The 20,140-nt window shown below is 35.9% G+C and overlaps 2 protein-coding genes across 5 annotated transcripts in view; one reads left to right on the top strand and one right to left on the bottom strand.

Annotated features, from left to right (window-relative positions):
- Positions 1-20,140, bottom strand: part of Cdh7 (cadherin 7) — a 151,123-nt gene that overhangs the window by 38,648 nt on the left and 92,335 nt on the right. For all 4 annotated transcript variants that reach the window (XM_050131463.1, XM_050131467.1, XM_050131465.1 and 1 more), the window contains one exon: positions 17,996-18,249. In XM_050131463.1, the coding sequence (XP_049987420.1) occupies positions 17,996-18,249 (254 nt within the window). The remainder of the gene's footprint in view (positions 1-17,995; positions 18,250-20,140) is intronic.
- On the top strand, positions 10,086-10,386 carry LOC126494208 (non-histone chromosomal protein HMG-17-like). Its single transcript, XM_050131468.1, has one exon. It carries the CDS (start codon positions 10,086-10,088, stop codon positions 10,356-10,358), a length of 273 nt encoding a protein of 90 aa, XP_049987425.1. The 3' UTR covers positions 10,359-10,386.

Genomic DNA, 20,140 nt, shown 5'->3' with positions numbered 1-20,140 from the left:
ACCTATCAATATATCTGAATATCTATTTCTCATTTCTGAGGCTTGTAGAGGGTTGCGTAAAGCCTCTATTATTCATGCATAATATATTCCAAAAAAGATCGATCAGGCACTCTACTGCAAAGGAACAAAAACAAAAACTATATTCCTTGTATGTTTCTATTCTCATTTTCAGATTGCATTGAATATTAAAACATAGGCTACCATTTCTCCTGATTGCTCAACAATACCTGATATTAGGTGTAGGAAAGACTTCTATTTGGGTATCTAAATCCTGTTTACCTAAATTATTCTGAATTTCACTTTGCTTCCATTATAAAAAATCATGTATCCATAAAATGTAAAATTGCTAACTTTCTTTGGAAATATTTAGATTTTGAATTTTTTTTTGTAACATTAGGGTCTTCTTGTTGGGGTTTCTGTTCTGCCCAGTTCCCACAGCTGGCAAGTCGCAAAGAAAATTATACAGAGGTCTCCATGAGATTATAAACTGATGGGCCCATTAGCTCAAGATTCTTATTAGCTCTTATAAAGTATATCAGACCATTATTCTTATCTATGTTAGCCATATGGCTCGATACCTTTTATGGCAGGGTAGGTCACATCTTGCTTCTTCCGTGGTCTGGGCAGGACTGGGAGGAATATGCTTCCTCCTTCATAGAATACGCCTGTTCTCATTGCCCCACTTCAACTACCTGTCTGGTTGTCCTGACTATACTTCCTGCCTGGCCAATCAGCATTTATTTAAAACAGAATTGACAGAATACAGACAATTATCCTGCACCGCTTCCTCTTTTTTTTTTTTTTTTTTGAACAAAGGAAAATATCCATAGTCCATTTTTTGGGGGAATGTGGGCATAGTATTCCAGCCTATAGCTGGTTGGGGGTGCTGATAATCTTACGTGACCTAAGGAAAATTTAGAATTATGACCAAGTCCTAATGGAGTATCCTGTGAGTCTTGATCATCTCAGGCAGCAGTCTTGAATCTGTTCTGGATGTAGAACTCAGATATCTGGGCCATCTCTTCCTACCGGAGATTTCTCAAGTGGTCTTCCTTAATCAAACCTGATTTTTTTTTAACTTAGAATGAATCTACAGCCTCTCATTTCCTGTGAAAACAAAAGCAAAATCTTTTCTCCAAAGTAACATACCTTTTGACTTCAATTTTGAAGTCAAGGTATTTTCAAAATTCATATTTTTGATTAATTTAGTAGAATTTATAAGCAAATATTTTTAGCAGCTGTTGATCCTTTCTCAGCATTCAACCAATTCAAAGAAAGCACAATAACATATGGTATCAAGATTCTCTGTGTATTTTTAATCTTTACATGGCTTTATTTTAATCTCTATTTCTTTTATTTTTATTTTTAACTTTTGGCTTTTTGAGATAGGTTCTCTGTGTATCTTTGTCGTGAAACTCCCTCTGTAGACCAGGGTATCCTTGATCTCAGAGAAATCCACCTGTCTCTGCCTTCCCAGTGCTTGGATTAAAGGTGTGTGCTACTACTCCTTGAACTCACAGAGATCTGTCTGTGTCTGCTTCCCAGGCATTGGGATTAAAGATGTGTGCTACCACACCTTGAAGTCACAGTGGTTAGTCTACCTCCGTCTCCCAAGTGTTGTGATTAAAGATTTGTACCACCATACCCAACTACTCTCTTTCTTTCTTTTTTATTTTAAGAATTTTAATCTTTAGCCTGTATATATTTTAACACACAGTAAACCATTTATAGGTTTTTATTTTGTCTTTGAATCTCTATTTACTGTATATCTCTTTTTCTGACCACATTAGTCTTTAATTTACCAAGAAATGTGGGTAAGACTAAAGCCGTGGCTTTGACAACTGGATCCAGCCCATTCCTTAGCTTTCCAGGTCATGGTTGAGGTTCCAGTCAGAGCCAAGTTTATTGCCACAACTCTAAGGTCATTTCCAGCAAGCAAGCTGCAACAGTGTGTCCAAAAATAACACACAAATGTTGTCTCTGAAGTTGGACCTTCTGCCTTAAAGAGTCAGAGTTTGACCTGGCAAGATGTTCTAGAAAGCCAGCATTTTAAATGGTGTAGGTTTTTTCCTGCTACAGCTGAAAAAAAAAAAAAATAAAAAAAATAAAAAAAAAATAAACAAACAAAAACAAAAAAAAAGCATGCATTTAGCTTTTCATCAACACCATTTAAGTGTTTTGTGACAGGACCTCTTAAAATAGCTGCAAGAATATGGAGCTAAAGCTGAGTGAGAAAGTGCTTGCCTCTGGCAAGCAGAGCAGACCTGAGAAATTGATGCTACCAAGAAGCCATGCTTTACTGTATTCATTTACAAGCTTTCTCATGCTTTCTGTGGATGCAGTTATCCATGTGAGTGCCGTTCTGTAACATAACGGCCTGGTCATTCGGTTTTCTGTCCTGCCCAGTTCCCACAACTGCCAACTCCCAAAGAAAAGATTATCAATTGATTGGCTCAGGATTTTTGTTAGCTCTTATAACATATATCAGCCCATTATTATTGTCTATGTTAGCCATATGGCTCGGTACATTTTTTGGTGAGGCAGGTAACATCTTGCTTCTTCAGTGGTCTGGTCAGGACTGGGAGGAACAGGCTTCCTCCTTCCTAGAATTCTAGGTTCTTATTGCCCTACCTCTACTTCCTGTCTGGTTGTCCCACCTATACTTCCTGGTTGTCCCACCTATACTTCCTGTTACTGGCCAATCAGCATTTATTTAAAACATGACTGACAGAATAAAGATAATTTTTCCACACAACTTCCAAAGTTTTTTTTGTACTGTTGGGGCATCCATCTTCTGCCTACAGCCCCATAGTATCCAGCAGACATCTCCATGAATCAGGAAAATTCAAAGACAGTTTAGGCTCTTTCTCCTGTATGCTGCGAAATGTCTTGCAGACTCTTCATGAATCAGGGAACCTGAAGGACCATCTCACTTTTAAGCAAGTTCAGCAGTCCTCTCTGTGGGTTCTTTATGTTCAGCTTGTGCAACAGTCCTGGAAAAAGCAGTTTCTTGCCCATATGGTTAACCAACTCCATAAAGAGCCTCTTCAATCCCATCTTCCTCTTGAAGTAGATGTGTCTCATTGTCATAAAAAGCCCTAAGTTATTAAAACACTTTAAATGCCATATTCTGTAGTCTTTGAAAGATATGAAGAATGCCCACTTAACTAAATATATCTCTATATATTTAGAAATTCTAACTAACATGACTACAAACTTGACTATTTTAGATGATTATTCATTAACAATCTATATTTCCTAATATACATTACATTTTAAAATATACAAAATCACAATACCTTAATAAAGAGCAGAAATATACATATAACAAGATTGAACTGATATTTATATCAATATAGCCAAATCCATACCAATGCAAATTATTCATATCTTTATCATATACCCCTTTAAATGTAAACGAACATTTATAAACAATATTTGGGAATATGGACGTAGTTATTTCTCTCCAAACTTCTTCATGATTTATGAGGGCACTGTTAATTAGGTTCTTCATGGTATATCCCATGCTCTAGGTTCATCTCAGTCACCAGTTTAGCAAATTAACTTTCTGAGGGTTACTTACAGCAACCTTACAGGAGGGAGTGGTCTATCATACCATATTGGTCTAGAAGCAATCCACAGAGTCTCATTCTCTGTGAAAACAAAAGATGAACCTCTTTTCCAAAGCATGATATCCTTAGAGCCAAATTTTGAAGTACTAATACCTTTATAATATCCATGCTGGTTTAGCTTAGCCCATACAATGAAATGTTTCTCTATACTCAGCTCCTTCACAGTCAAAAAATTTAAAGAAAACACAATAATACAAAGAATCCAGACTCTCTGTGAATTTTCCATTTTTTCTTGGCTTATTTTTACTCTATCACTTTACTTTGTCTCTTAAAGTCTTTACCCTTTCTTTAAAGCATTAATTTTATATTATGTATCTGTATACTCTTTATCTTTTTTCTCCAAAGCCTATGTGGTTTATCTAACACCATGGCCCATTTAGAGGTCTTTTATGTATGAATCTATCCTATTGCATTGTCTTTAATTCTCTACTGTCTTAAAAAGCTTTTAAAATGCTAAACATCTTGGTTTCAGCTGCTCTGGATGTTGGCTCCACCTCTCTCCAATTTCAAAATGGTGGACCTTCAATTTCTGTTAGCTCTGGGGCCACTAGGCAGGAGCTGACTTCAGCAGTCCAACTCAGAGGATGAGCATACAACACATAAATGCTTTTTTATCTGAGTTACAGCCAAATCTGCCATGCTGATCCCTACATAGCCTGGAAATATCTCTGTGTATGGTGGCAGGAATTTGCCATGCTCTCCTGCTTGTGCACGCCTAGTAGACCTGATCTCACCACCTGCTCAGGCAGGGAGCACTGAATCACAGGCATGGTCTCAGCCACTTTCCTCCCAACCTTGGTGGGCACAGAAGCAACCGGGTCCCACAAATGTCATTGAAATGCTTTAGAGCCAGAGTTCACACTAGCAACATAGCCCAGGAAGCTGCGTTTTGAAATGTCACAGTTTTTTTTTTTTTTCCTGCTACAGCTGAATTAGGAAAATTGCTCTTAAAAGAGTTGTGATACTCTGCCAGCAAACAGCAAAACGCTGTATTAAACTCTGTATTATTATTTTTTAGGTCTAGAATTTCTTTTTAAGCCCTGTTAGGTTAACATGGAGTTTGTAGACCAAGCCAGAGTGCCATTCTGTAGTAAGAGGAGTGGCAAGCTGCATCCCACTGCCTGTTTAGCTTAACCCAAAATAATCAGACAGAAATTGTATTAATTAAATTACTGCCTGGCCCATTAGATCTAGCCTCATATTGGCTAACTCTTACATCTTGAGTAACCCATTTCTATTATATCTGTGCATCACCACATGACTGTGGCTTACTGGCAAGATTCTAATCTACATTTGTCTCAGGCTGGATATTCATGGCATTTGCTACACTGCCTTTTTTTTTTTTCAGAATTCTGTTCTGTCTTCTCTGCCCACCTAAGGGTTGCCCTATTAAAAGGCCAATACAGTTTTTTATTCAACCAATGAAAGCAACGCAAGTACAGAAGGCCCTCCTACACCAGTTTTATAAGGCTACTCGTTCATTTCCTGAATGCATGGCAGCTGAGGCCCAAAATAACCAAACAAAAACTATATTAATTAAATCACTGCTTGGCCCATTATCTCTAGATAATTATTGGCTAACTCCTACATTTTAATTTAATTCATTTCTATTAATGTGGTGATAAATACAAGGTATAGACAAGGTCCTGGCTCATCTGTTCCCAGCAGCAGCTACATGGCATCTCTCTCTTTCTCCCAGCATTCAATTTAGTTTGCCCTACCTAGCTCTACTCTACCATATCACAGTCCAAGGCAAATTCTTTATTCATTAACCAATAAAAGCAACACATAAAAAAATGGACTTCCAACATCACTGGAGTTTATAGCACTTGGATACAACAATGCAAATAATATAGAACTGTATATAGACCACTCTAATCTGTGTGCCCAGAACATTCCAATTCTGTTACCAAAGTCATGTTTATATATAATCTAGAAATAATAATAATTTTCTTGTAATGATTTACAGAGAATCTACCATAGTGATGAGGCGAGCAGGCCTGCTTTTTGTCCTTCCCTGCTCCTGCATGGCTAGCTTTACACCCAAAATAACAACATACAAATTGTATTCATTTAAACACTGCCTGGCCCATTAGTTTCAACCTCACATTGGCTAATTCTTACATCTTGGTTAACCCATTTCTAATAATCTGTGTAGCACCACTAAGTGGTGGCTTACTGGGAAGATTCTAACCTGAGTCCATCTTGGGCCGGAGCTTCATCTCATCTGTCTCACTGCCTTTGTCCCAGCATCCTGTTCTGTTTACTCTGCCTACCTAATTTTCCATCCTATCAAAGATCCAAGGCAATTTCCTTATTAACCAATGAAAGTAACACATAGACAGATGACCCTCTTCCATCAATCTACTTCAAAATAAACCACTAATTTCTATATACAACGATAGAAGACACTGTATTTGAGCCCTCATTCACCTTATCTGATATCAACAACTCAATTTTTCCTTTGGAGATTTAAAACTTATCAATCTTATATAATTTGACAGTACAAATGAGGTACCCAAACATTCTGGTTTAGTGACAGCCCATATATCAAGAAATGATAAATTTTTGTTCAAAATATCTTAATCTAAAGCAGATTTATCCTCTTTGTTGCATCCCAGAGACTGCTTTTCACTGTTTCTCATTTTTTTCACAGATAATTTTACTCTTTCATTTCTCTCATAAGCTAAAATTTCATAATCTCACTTTCTGTAAGGTTTAATAATATTTCCATAATGTTTTTTTCTCAATTAACCATGCTTTGTTTATTTGATTACAGTTAAAGGATGTTAACAAGACAATAGATGATAAATCAGTTTGAGTTCTGACAACTTTCATATTCATGCATAATTCTACCTACACACTCACACACACACTCTCTCTCTCTCTCTCTCTCACACACACACACACAAACACACACAAAGATTAGAGATTTTTGTGTTCTCCTACTAATCTGATGCTTTAATTGGTATTTTAGACATGAGAGTCACTAATTAAGAACAAACAAGGTAACATGTAATTTTCAATAAATTAATTTTATCTATAGTCTTAAATAAAGCTAAGTTAGAAGGTCTTGGCAAAGAGCTTTAATTATAGGACAACATCTTATAAAATATAAAACAAAAAATGGCTCCAATAAATTAGTTATTTACTGCTTAATACACTTTTAAAATCATCTCTGGTTAGTAAGCACACTAGTCTAACAAAATTCTTTGTTTTTAATGTTCTGAATATATAGCTATTTACATTTTTAGTAGCAATTGTATTAAAATGAATAACAGATTGAAATAGAACATGACTCCTAATTTTTTTACAGACTGGTTTTCTGTTACTTTTTAGATTTATCATCTGCATTGTTAATACTACTTTCTGTATAGCAAGTTCACTTTATGTAATATAAAAATGGGAAAAATCATTAATTATGTACAATAATGCACATAGATATAGATATATTCAGGCTTATAAGCAACTGTATGAACACACTAAATAGCTGTGGCTAGTCTATCCTCCAACACCCCTCATCCCCAAACCCTCCTATTCACCTGTGAGATCTGTGGAATCCTAAAACACAGCTTGTTCCAATACTGAGGGGACCTAAGAGGCTAGTCAACATCCACAGGTCTGGACAGCCAGGTGTCCCACTCTGTAGGACCTCCTTGGTGGGATAAAACCCAAAGGCACCTCTCCAAATTCCTTGGCTTTTCTAGTTGCCAGTAGGGTGTTTTCCTGTGGCTAGGCTAGGCCCCACCCCACCTATTTGCCTGCGAACTCTGTGGAACCTTGAATCACAGCTTGCTCCAATACTGAGGGTACCTAAGAGGTGAGTCAATAGCCACAGGGCCAGACAACTGGGTGCCCTACTCTCTAGGACATCCCCAGTGGGACAAAACCCAGGGGGTTTCCCCCTACTCCCTCATCTTTTCTAGCCAGGAAGCAGGGAATTTTCCTGTGGCTAGGCTATGCCTGAAACCACCCCAATTCCAAACTCACCTATCTGCTTATAAGTTCCATTGAACCCTGAAACACAGCTTGCTACAATACTGAGGGGGAACTAAGAGGGCAGGCCAAGAAAAAAAATCTCAAATACTCAGCCGCATCAAGGATTGGACCAAGATGCCAAGACACTGCTTGCCTATTTTGAAGGAAGTGATGGTTACGTGCCACTGCAAGAATTTCTCCAACAACCTGAAAGGCAACATGGTAACACCAGAGCACAGACTTCATCATCCTAACCCAGAATAAGTAGAAGAAACTGACTTTAAAGATAACTTTATAAAAATGATGGCCAACTATAAAAAGGAAGTGAAAAACTCCCTTAAAGAATTGGAAGAGAAGACAAAAAAAGTTGGAAGAAATTAATAAGTCCCTCAAAGAAACCCAAGAAAACTAAGAAAAACAATCAAACAGGTGAAGGACTTGAAGACTGAAATAGAGGTAATAAAAATAAAAAAAAAAAAACACAAACTGAGGGAATTCTGGATATGAAAATTCTGTATAAACAGGAACAACAGAGACAAGTATAATCAACAGAATATAAGGGATAGAAGAAAGAATCTCAGGTGCTAAAAATACTGTAGAGGAAATAGGCTCATTGGCCAAATAAAACATTAAATCTAACAAATTCTTAACACAAAACATTTAGGAAATCCGGGACAACATGAAAAGACCAAACTGAAGAATAATAGGGGAAAAAGAAGAAGAACTCCAGCTCAAAGGCACAGAAAATGTATTCAACAAAATTATAGAAGAAAACTTTCCCAATCTAGACAAGGATATCCCTAAATGTATAAGAAGCTTACAGAACACCAAAGACACTAGATCAAAAAATTAAAATCTCCTCTCTATAATAATCAAAACACAAAACACACAGAACAAAGAAATATTAAGAGCTTCAAAGGAAAAAGGTCAAGAAACATATCAAGGTAAATTTATTAGAATTATACCTGACTGCTCAATGGAAACTATGATATCCAGAAGGTCCTAGATAGATGTGTTGCAGACAATAAAAGATCATTTGTATGCAAGCCCAGACTACTATATCCAGCAAAGCTTTTAGTCACCATCATTGGAGAAAATAAGATATTCCATGACATAAACAGAGTTAAAAAATATGTATCCATAAACCCAGCTTTAGGGGAAGTACTAGGAGGAAAACCTCAACCCAAGGAAGCTAACTACATCCACAATAACAGAGACCTCTGATAACCTCCCCACCAGCATAACCCCCAAAAGGGAAACACACAAACACTACTACTGAAAAATAACGAGAGTTATTAATACCACTTAACATCAGTGTGCTCAATTCACCTATAAAAAGACAAAGGCTAAGAGAATGAATACAAAAACAGGATCCAGCCTTCTGCTGTTTACAAGAAATACACCTCTACCTCAAAGACAGATACTACCTCAGAGTAAAGGGTTGGGAAAAGATTTTCCAATCAAATGGACCTAAGAAACAAGTGTGTGTGGCTAGACTGATATCTAAAAAATAATAATTTCAAACTAAAATTGATCAGAAGAGTTGGAGAAGGATATTTTATACTCATAACAGAAACAGTTCATCAAGATGAAGTCTCAATTAAATATCTATGCCTCTAATACAATAACACCCACATATGTAAAAGAAACATTACTAATACTTAAATGCACATCACACCCTAAACACTAATAGTAGGGAATCTCTATACTCCTCTCTCACCAATGGACAGGTCAACCAGACAGAAACTTAACAGAAACATAAGAGAACTAACAGATGTAATGAATCAAATGAACTTAAGAGACATCTATATAACATTCCACCCAAACACAAAAGAATATACCTTCTTCCAAACACAAAAGAATATACCTTCTTCTCACCACCTCATGGAACCTTCTCTAAAATTGATCACATATACAGTAACAAAGCAAACATCCACAGATACAAATATATCAAGTAACCCCCTGTTCTTGATAATACAAAATTATCAAGTAATCCAGATCAGCATGGATTAAATTAGATTTTTAACAACAATACTACTCCCAGAATGCCTACAAACTCATGAAAAACTGAAAAGTCAACTACTGTACCATTCCTGGGTCAAGGAAAAAATTTAAAAAAAATTAAAGTCTTCCTTGAATTTAACAAAAATAAAGGCACAATGCATACAAACCTAAGGGACACTATGAAAGCAGTGCTAATACTACACAAAGAAAATGGAAAAAGCTCACATTAGCAACTTTACAGCACAACTGAAAGCCCTAGAAAACAAAAGGAAGCAGACTCACGCAGAAAGAGTAGAAGACAGGAAATAAATCAAACTGAGGGCTGAAATCAACAAAAATAGAAACAAAGAAAATAATACAAAGAATCAATGAAGAGCAGTGTGAAGAAGCAGCGAGAACGACCCCCTGACGGACCCGAGCTGCGCACCTCTGCAGCCCCGTGTTCAGCACCGACGTTACCCCACCCCCCCCATGCCCAAAAGAAAGGCTAAAGGGGATACTAAAGGAGATAAAGCCAAGGTGAAGGACGAGCCACAGAGAAGATCGGCAAGGTTGTCTGCTAAACCTGCTCCTCCAAAGCCAGGGCCCAAGCCTAAAAAGGCCCCCGCAAAGAAGGGAGAGAAGGTACCCAAGGGGAAGAAGGGGAAGGCCGATGCTGGTAAGGATGCCAATAATCCTGCAGAGAATGGAGATGCCAAAACAGACCAGGCACAAAAAGCTGAAGGTGCTGGAGACGCCAAGTGAAATGTGTGCGTTTTTGATAACTGTGTACTTCTGGTNCAGAATTTTGTTTTACTTTTTTTTTAAAAGCTATGTTGTTAGCACACAGAACACTTCATTGTTTTGGGTGGGGAGGAAAATGTGTCACTAGCAGTGTCCCCCAAGCTGGATGGATGATGGTTCATGATGGAAAACATCTTTCCCTGATAATTTTGAAAGACTCCTCTTGGCTCCCAGGAGAGACCCCCTGGGGACACGTTGACATGTGTGGCCACCATGGCACAGCATGCCTTGTGTGGGAAAACTCAGTTCATTTTTATATCCTCCTCCCCCTGTACCATCAACATAGACTTAACTCCCTTAAGACTGTTGGAACCTGATCCCCAAAATTGGTTTTGCCAGTCTGTTGGGCAATCCGGACTTTGCAGTGATATCATTGAGTGTCCTCAAAAGCGCAGCGGTTCCTTTTATAGAAGATTGTGGATCTGCACATTGATAATTCTGCCATTTTCATTTCATTTCCTGAAAGTCAGGGTCGGCTTGTGAAGAGTTGTGAAACAACATCCTCGATGTGAAATGTCAGCCCTCACTCTAAATTCCTCCCCCTTTGCAGAGCATCCAATGGAGACTCACCGGGTTTTATAGTGGCTTTCTGATTTTGGTAGTCGATACAAGAAGGGAGTTTGGAAGTTCTTGTATACTGTTACTGATTGTCTGCCCATGTTCTGCCTGGAAAACCATGATTGTTTATGAAAAGTGTCTTTAATAAAGCTGGATACAGTTTGGCTTGGAAAAAAAAAAAAGAATCAATGAAACAAAGAGCAGGTTCTTTGAGAAAATCAATAAGATTGACAAACCTTTATCCAAACTAAGCAAAAGGCAGGGAGAAAACATCCAAATTAACAAAATCAGAAATGAAAAGGGGGACATAACAACACACACTGAGGAAATACAGAGAATCATTAGGTCTTGCTACAAAACCTGTACTCAAAAAATTGGAAAAATGGCAAAGAAATGGGCAATATTTTGGACATATGCCAATACCAAAATTAAATTAAGACCAGGTGAGCAATTTAAATACACCTATAAGCCAAGAGGAAATAGAAGTTATCATCAAAAACCTCTCAACTAAAAAAAGCTCAGAGCCGATTAGTTTTAGTGAAGAATTCTACCAGAACTTCCAAGAAGAGCTTATACTTATAATCCTCAAAGGTTCCACATAATAGAAACAGAAAAATCATTGCCAAACTCTTTCTATGAGGCTGTGGTTACCTTGACACCAAAATTGCACAAAGACTCAACCAAAAAAAAAAAAAAAAAGAATTACAGACTAATCTCACTCATGAACATGAATTCAAAAATTCTCAATAAAATACAAACTAAGTCCAAAAACACATAAAAAAATCATTCATGTTCAAGTAGTCTTCATCCCAGAGATGTAGGGCTGGTTTAACATACAAAAGTCTATCAATGTAATATATCATATAATTAAACTGAAAGAACAAAACATATGATCATTTCATTATATGCTAAAAAAGCATTTGACAAAATTCAGCATTTCTTCATGATAAAAGTCTTAGAGAGATAGGGATACAAGGATCATATCTAAATACAATAAAAGCAATATACAGCAAGCTGACAACAAAATTAAATAACATGGAGAGATAATAAAAGTATTACACTAAAATCAGAAACAAGACAAGACTGTACACTATCTCTTTATCTCTTCAACATAGTTCTTGAAGTTTTAGCAGTAGCAATGTTTTCTTAAACATAAGGAGATGAAGGAGATTCAAATTTGAAAGGAAGAAGTCAAACTTTTGTAATTTTCAGATATGATAGTGTATATAAGTAACTTAAAAAATTCTACCAGAGAACTCCTACAGCTGATAAATACCTTCAGTGAAGTGGCAGGGATACAAGATCAACTCAAAATATTCAGTAGCCCTCCTATACACAAAAGATAAAGAAGCTTTGGAAATCAGTATGGTGGTTTCTCAGAAAATTTGCGAATCAACCTACCTCAGGATTCAACAATACCATTCTTGGGGATATGCCCAAAAGATGCTCAATCATACTACAAAAGCATTTGTTTAACTATGTTTATAGCAGAATTATTTGTAATAGCCAGGAAACAACCTAGATGGCCCTCAACTGAAGAATGGATAAATAAAATATGGCACACTTACACATTAGAGTACTACTCAGTGGTAAAAAAAAACAATGACATCTTGAATTTTGCATAGAAATAGATGGAATTAGAAAACACTATGCTGAGCTAGGTAACCCAGACCAAAAAAAAAAATGAATATGGTTTATATTTACTCATAAGTGGATATTAGCCATAAACAAACAACACTGAGCTTATACTTCATGATCCCAGGGAAGCTAAATAAAATCCAAAGAAAAACAAGCATTGACCCACCTAGAAAATGGAAATGGACAAGATCATCTGACAAAATTGAAAGCATGGGGGTGGGGCTTAGAAGGAAGGGAAGAAGGGAAGAGTTGAGAAGACCTTGGAATGGCGTAGTCGAGATGGAGGAAGAACAGATACGAGAGCAAGGAAAGAGATACCTTGATTGAGGAAGCCATTATGGGGTTAAAAAGAAACCTGGATTTAGAAAATTTCCCAAGAATCCACAAAGATGACCCCAGCTAAGCCCCTAAGTAATAGAGGAGAGTGTTCCTGAACTGGCCTTTCCCTATAGTCAGACTGATGATTATCTTAAATGTCACCATGGAACCTTTGTCCAACAAAAGGAGGAAACAGAGGCAGAGACCTACATCAAAGCACTGGACTGAGCTCCCAAGGTCCAGTTGAAAAGCTGGAGGAGTAAGAGTATGAGCAAGACCATCGGAAGTTCACCCAGTGAGACAGTTTGCCTGAGGTAATATGAACTCACCAACTCCAACTGGACTGAGAGTGAATGAGCATGGGATCAAACTAATCCCTCTGAATGTGGTAGACAGTTGGGGTAGACTGAGGGGATACTGACAGCGGCACTGGGATTTGTCTCTACTGCATGTACTGTCTTCTAGGGATCTTAGTCTATTTGGATGTATACCTTGCTCAGCAAAGATATAGTAGAGAAGGCCTTGGACTTTCCACAGAGCAAGGTACCTTGCCCTTCTCTTAGGATTGGTGGGGGTCGGGTGGGTGGGTATGTGGAGGGAGTGAGAGGAGGGGAGGGAGTGGGGATTTGGATTGGTATTTTTTTAAAGTAATAAAATAAAATAAAAAACCATTAAATATTCAAACAACCCAAATGTGTTCATACTAGCCATACCACATCATGATACAATTTTGCCTTTTATCTTAGAACATGTAACCAGGAATGCCAGTACCTGTAGAAAATATGCACATGGAGTTTTTTGACAGGAATGTTAAAAACTTTTGGAAATGTTGTTTAATATAATTATGCAGAGATCTTCACAATGAATCTTATTTTTTACTTACATCTTACTTCAATAAAGTGCTAGTTTTAGCATTCTGTCTCTTAGCTTGTTCCGTGTCTTTCAGTAATCAATCTTCTCATAAAATTAGCACCATGTTATTAGGATAGAAGTAAATGAAACATCATCATTCTCTACATCATATTTGTTATCAACTTCTCAAAATACTGCTGTACACAAAGTTTTATTGATGCTGTCATTCCTCCAAGTGAAACCTCTTGTCTAGTGATCTGAGTTGCTCTAATTTGTCCCACAATCTTTCTTGTTACCATAGAGACATATTTTTCTCTTGTAGTTCTTATCTTTTATGAGATCTTATTACTTCAGCCAGATTATAAGTTCCTAAGTGTTGGAATAAATGTTTTATTCATACTTGTTTTCAACCAGCATTTTCCCCAGAGTGTTTCACAGAACACTTTCTTGATAAATGCATGCTGAGCCATTGATCGACTTGAAAATGAGTATGATTTCTATAGTCTCCAGAATCCTTAAAGGTTCTTAAAATCTTGGACAAGAACTGCAAAGTCAAGTTCTTACTGTTTTAGAAGGTGATCAAAGAGAATGGACTGCAACCTGTCCTTCCTTTATTGGTAGATCTAGCCAGAGGTTTAGCATTCAGGTCTAAAGTGACATAAAATATTATATAAATGCTTAAAAATGAGTCAGATATATGCTTACTCTCTATTATCTACAATTGCTTAAAGAAAAATAAAGAGGCAGTATTTATTTTCCTAAGTAATGTTAAGTATCACTGAATTTTTACTGAAGAATTAGTTTATTCACATGAGGAAAATGGAAAGCAAATTAAATGAAGTATGGTACACTTCAAATATGATATCTGGATGAGACTAAGACCACAGAGTCTTAACATTCCCTAATGGTGTAGGCAATCACAAAGGTCTGGGTTCATATAACAATCATATTTCTACTAATTACATCTATAACAGTCAAAATGCCAGTGTTGTGACAGTGATGAAAGCATCCATTCCTGAAGAGAAAAAAAATGTATACAGAAAAGTTACACATAGGCTGTGTATTAGCAAAATGAGTTTTTCTTTTAAATATAAATACATATGGTATAATATGATACATATTACATTGGAAGAGGAACTTAAATTTGCTTTACTGGAAGTTTGTTCTAATATTTTTACTTAGAATAAACATCATATAAGAGTAAATTTTCTAAATATGAATAGCATATGCCAGACTTCCATCTGATATCATAATTTTTAACATTATTATGTTAACTGATATTCAGTGCCTGTACTATTTCACACTTTTAGTAATATTGCCTGCCCTGTAAATAATTGCAATGAAGTAAACACTGCTTTTCAATATCTCCAGGACAATAGGGGAAAGCAATCTGAATCTATATGGTGAGAAGGAACAGCAAGACTCAAAAGCAATTCTTTGACTTCTACATATTGTAAGCCACTTTGTAAAGTATACATGGACATGCATTGTACAAATATGCACACATAAACACACACTAAATAAATGTGAAATAAAATGAACATTTGTGAAGTCATAGAAGCAAGATCCTAACTATAAAGTCTCATCACATTCTGTAGTCATTTGTAAGTTCTGTTTCTCTACCTCCTCAGAAAAATGCTGTTTCTCTGCAGGTACATGATGAAGGAGGGTTTACAGTTTGAGAACTAACTGACCTCTTAATAAAATACATGTTTACCTCCACAAAGACATTGTGTAATGTTTGCCATTTATTGGGATGTATGTGAATACAAAATAATCTTAATAATAAATAGCAAAATGGGAGTAGAAAAACAGCACAGCATTTAACAGAACATACCATCTTTCTGAGGAACCAAGATTGGTTGTAAGCACTCATGTCAGACAGCTCTCATTTGCCTGTAATTCCAGATCCACAACATCTTCTAGACTCCACAAGTATCTGCATATATATTCATATGCAGACATACACACACAATTAACATAAAATAAATCCTTAAAAGGTAACCGAAGTTATTGTCTATAAAAGGTCAATATTAACTTACTTTTATGACACTATAGTCCATATAAATTTTTATAAATCCTAACAATAAAAATACAGAAATGCCATATTTGCTAATATTGGTCATGATTTTTACGTATCATTTAAAAAAGGAAAACACATTTGAGTAAACCTCAGAGCAATTTCTTAATGCTTGGCTCACAGAGAAATATGAGAATTCTTGTGGCATAGTGTCCACCACTTAACAAAAAACAATGCTAAGAAGGGGAACCAATTTCAAGAGATTGTATGAGAGTAAATATAGTCAACAAGGAATAACATGTATCTCTTAAAAAGCATCATAAATGGATGGGAAAGGCAAATATATTGAATTAAATTCAGAAAAAATTATGTACCATGAATGTTAGTTGCCAACATTATGAAAATGATTTAAAGTCAAAATGTGTTCCAAGCATAGCAACATTAGACTTAAGACAAAAATTTGATAAATCTGAAGACATAAGCAATTATACAAAGTTCAATCATTTGAAATTGCTTGAGACAAGCCTGAGTTTCTGCTTGTGAGAAAATAATATAAGATTGTACTTAACTTCCCACTCATATTCCTTACTTCAGAAAAGGTAAACACTAGACAGGTATGGTCTTTAACTGGAAAAAGTCATGAAATCTTGACTTGCATTGCATGGAATTCAGTCTTTGTCCTTCCTATTTCTTTTAGGGATCAATCTAGGAGTATACTTCACCTTTCCCAATGAATAAGTGATTATTCATTTAAGCCTTTTTTGGCTTCCCATTTTTAATTACTGCTTAACATTACCATTGTCTCAATTCATGTACAATATTCTGAAAAATGCAATGCTTTCTCAAGAGATTTTCAATAATATGATTTACAAGGTAATTAATAAAATTAAGGTAACAGACACCAATAGACTCTTTAGATATCCTTAAATGTCTTTGTTCATCGGCCCTAAAATATGGTAAATATTAATATGCCTTTACACCTTTTAATGCCTTCAACTGTGGGAAAAGATTTTGTTCCTCATAATTAAATAATTTAGGCACAATTTAAATAGAAGTATCATTATCATCAATATATGATTTTTGCACACTGTGAGCATGATTTTGAGAGTTTGTTTTAATTAAATTGATTAATAAAAAATGGCTCAGATCTCTGGATCTATGGAGTGGCTCCTAAACTGTATAAGAATGTGGAAACATTTCGTACCCATATTCTACAATTTTAGGAAATTTCACAAGGTTGCACATTATGTGAAGTGCTATAGACAATGACCACTGAGAAAGAAAATCAGTCTTCTCCAGGGGACCATCAATCATAAATGCATGTACATATTAGCAACACTAAAGAAACTCAGCAGGTTGCATTTAAAATTTTATATATGTGTGTATATTATATATATTATAATTAAATAATTAATTAAGAATACAAGCCAAGAACTGGTAAAAAGCAAGTGAGCATGCATGCATTTGTTCACTTTCTGTATTGACTATTAATACAATGTGGCCAACTGTCTCATGTTCCCACTGTCATGATGTACTGTAAAATGTAACTGTGAGGAAAATTAACCCTATTCTTTAACTTGATTGTTGTAAGTATATTTTAAAAAAAGAAAAAGAAATTTACTAGAATTTAACAACCATGGGTTGAGGAAATATATTACATACAAAGTAAACACCATTCCCATAATATCTCAAGTATATTTTACTTACTATGTTTATCCCAAGCTACAGGTATCATTCATCACATTCACACAAATACACACATACATGCAAATACACAAACTGATCTCAAATGAGAGGGTGTAGATAATTTGAAATGTTTGCATATATAAATATACTCAAAGATATTATTTGATAAAAATGTCTATTTTTAGAATAATTTAAACTAACTGCATACATAGATGAGGTATATTTTTATTTTTACTACTAGAAACAGTAAAGTTAATAAGCTCAAATTGTCCACAGACATCAATTTAAAAGATAGATTAATTGATCCTTAATTTAATTAATCAATTAATTCCTTTACTCCTTTATTGAATTAGCAGAGATGCTCTGTAGTTTCTATCCTGCTGAAATATTAAGACTATAGTGCTTTGCACATAAAGAATGTAGACATTAATAGTTACAGACCAGAAAGGACCATTATACAGAAGTATGAATGTGGATACAAGAATAGTGATGAATGTAGTAGTAAAGTGGAGCAAAAAGCCTTTACCTCACTGGGCTATTGGAAGAATCAGGGTCATGTGCTGTTACAGTGCCAATGATATTTCCCACTTGTGTAGCTTCTGACACCTCCATGGGGTACAAAGGTGAAGAAAACACAGGGGGCTCATCCACATCTTCTACAATTATCTTTATAGTAGTTGTGTCACTGAATGGACCCAAACTTAGAAACCGGGGATCAGCTTCACGATTTGCAGCCTCTATGCGCAGTGTATAACTTGTTTTGGCTTCAAAATCGAGTTCCTGTAAGGAAAGTTATTAGTGAAATTAGATAGTCACCAAAGCAAGCCTTTTCATTTATGAATATCAATAACTATAGTGGAGACTCTGTCATGAAACTGCACCATCAGCACTTAAACACAATAAAAGTTTATGCCAATCAGAATCCTTACTAATTTTCTGGCTCAGACCATGGTAAGTCCTTTAGAGCTAACTTAATCCATTCTACTTCCATGCATTTCTGGGACAGACACAATTCTTCATAACATTATCTGAAAGAATATGATCTGATTTAAAATATTTTCCAATAGGGGATAAGTGTATTATTCTTAACTCATATAATCCATACATTTTATTCAGAAATATAAATTAAAATGGAAGAGAAACTATACATCAAACTCAAATTCTCATTGAATAGATAGGTGACTTAGGTGACTCATATTTTTACTTCCCAGGTGCTCAGACTTTAACTTTAGTGGCATTGGAAATGTATCAATGTCTCTCAAACACATACAGCAGCCTTTCTATAAGGCACTCACTGGTGCTGCTTTCTTCAATGGTCCATTGCTAAACACCAAAACACTACATAGATGTCTAATACTTATATCTCAGAATTTTAAATCTATATGTATCTTCTTAAGAGGACTAATGATTTTCAAATATTCTTTAAAAGCAGTCATTGGAAGCTTGATTGTAAACATTAAATATTTCATTAAAAATCACCATATGTTCAAATAGGAATCATATATGTGGTATGAAGATGCTTGGAAAAATAATATGTGGAGTGTGACAGCTTTTTCTAGTTTTCATTCTCAATCTAATCACTGAATAACATGTAGAGAGACAACTTTTTTACCTTCCATTCTCAATCTCAACATTGAATAAATTCAAATTCTCTACATATGATACAAAACAGAATGATATTAATGTAATAATAAAGAAAATGATAGAAATTATTTCGATTCCAAAAGACATTAGAAATATTGAACAGGAAATACATTGAAAATATAATAGTGATTGTTAGAATGCAAATCTATTGCTGGGAGAAAAGACCAGTATTTTGTTTATAGGCATCTTAGCTCACAAATTAAGTAAGATATTCACCTCTGTAGGGCAAGTTCTGGGCCCAAGATGGTGCAAGAGAATTGTCTGTAATCTGTCAATCATGTTTTAAATAAATGCTGATGGGCAAGGCAGGAAGTATAGGTGGAAAAAACAGACAGGAAGTAGAAATGATGCAATGAGAACAGGAGAATTCTGGGAAGGAGGAAGTTGATTCCTCCCACTCCTGCCCAGACCACCAAAGCAGCAGGATGTGACCTGCCAGCTTAAAAAAGGTACTGAGCCATATGGCAAAAATAGATCAGAATAATGGATTAATATAAGCTACAAGTGCTAATAAGTAGCCTTACCTAATGGGCTGATTAGCTTTATAATGTATAGAGATCTCTGTGTGATTTTCTTTGGGGCTTGCTGGCTGTGGGGTACCGGGCAGGACAGAAACCCCAAGGAGCAGGCCCTCTCATGTTAAAGAATGACACTCATGTGGATAACTGCATCCAGAGAAAGCTTGGGACAGACTAGAGTAAAGCATTTCAGTTTTCAGCCAAAGCAGGAAAAAAGCTGTGCTGTTCTAAAATGTTGGCTTTCTGGGCCCTCCTGCCAGGGAAAACTCTGACTCTTTCAAGCAGGTGGTCTGGACTATGGGGCTATGGACACACTGTGGCAGCTTGCTTCCTGGCAAGGACCTTGAAACACCATAGGAGATTTGAGTGTTGTTTATGGATACACTGTTGCAGCTTGCTTGCTGGCAGGGACCTTGAAAAGCCATACAGTTGTGGAAATAAACATGGCTCCAGCCAGTACCTCAGTGATGATTGCTTGGTGAATTAAAGGCTCATATGTTCAGAATAAG

Source organism: Alexandromys fortis, unplaced genomic scaffold (genome assembly GCF_014885135.2).
Source record: "Alexandromys fortis isolate MF-2015 unplaced genomic scaffold, M_Fortis_MF-2015_v1.1 scaffold_337, whole genome shotgun sequence".
Lineage (NCBI taxonomy): Eukaryota > Metazoa > Chordata > Mammalia > Rodentia > Cricetidae > Alexandromys > Alexandromys fortis.
Note: the sequence above shows the minus strand (reverse complement) of the source record. Positions and strands in the feature narration are given on the sequence as shown.

Bases quoted from the DNA above. Each gene is read 5' to 3' on its own strand.
- LOC126494208 (XM_050131468.1), top strand. From the start codon at position 10,086: ATGCCCAAAAGAAAGGCTAAAGGGGATACTAAAGGAGATAAAGCCAAG.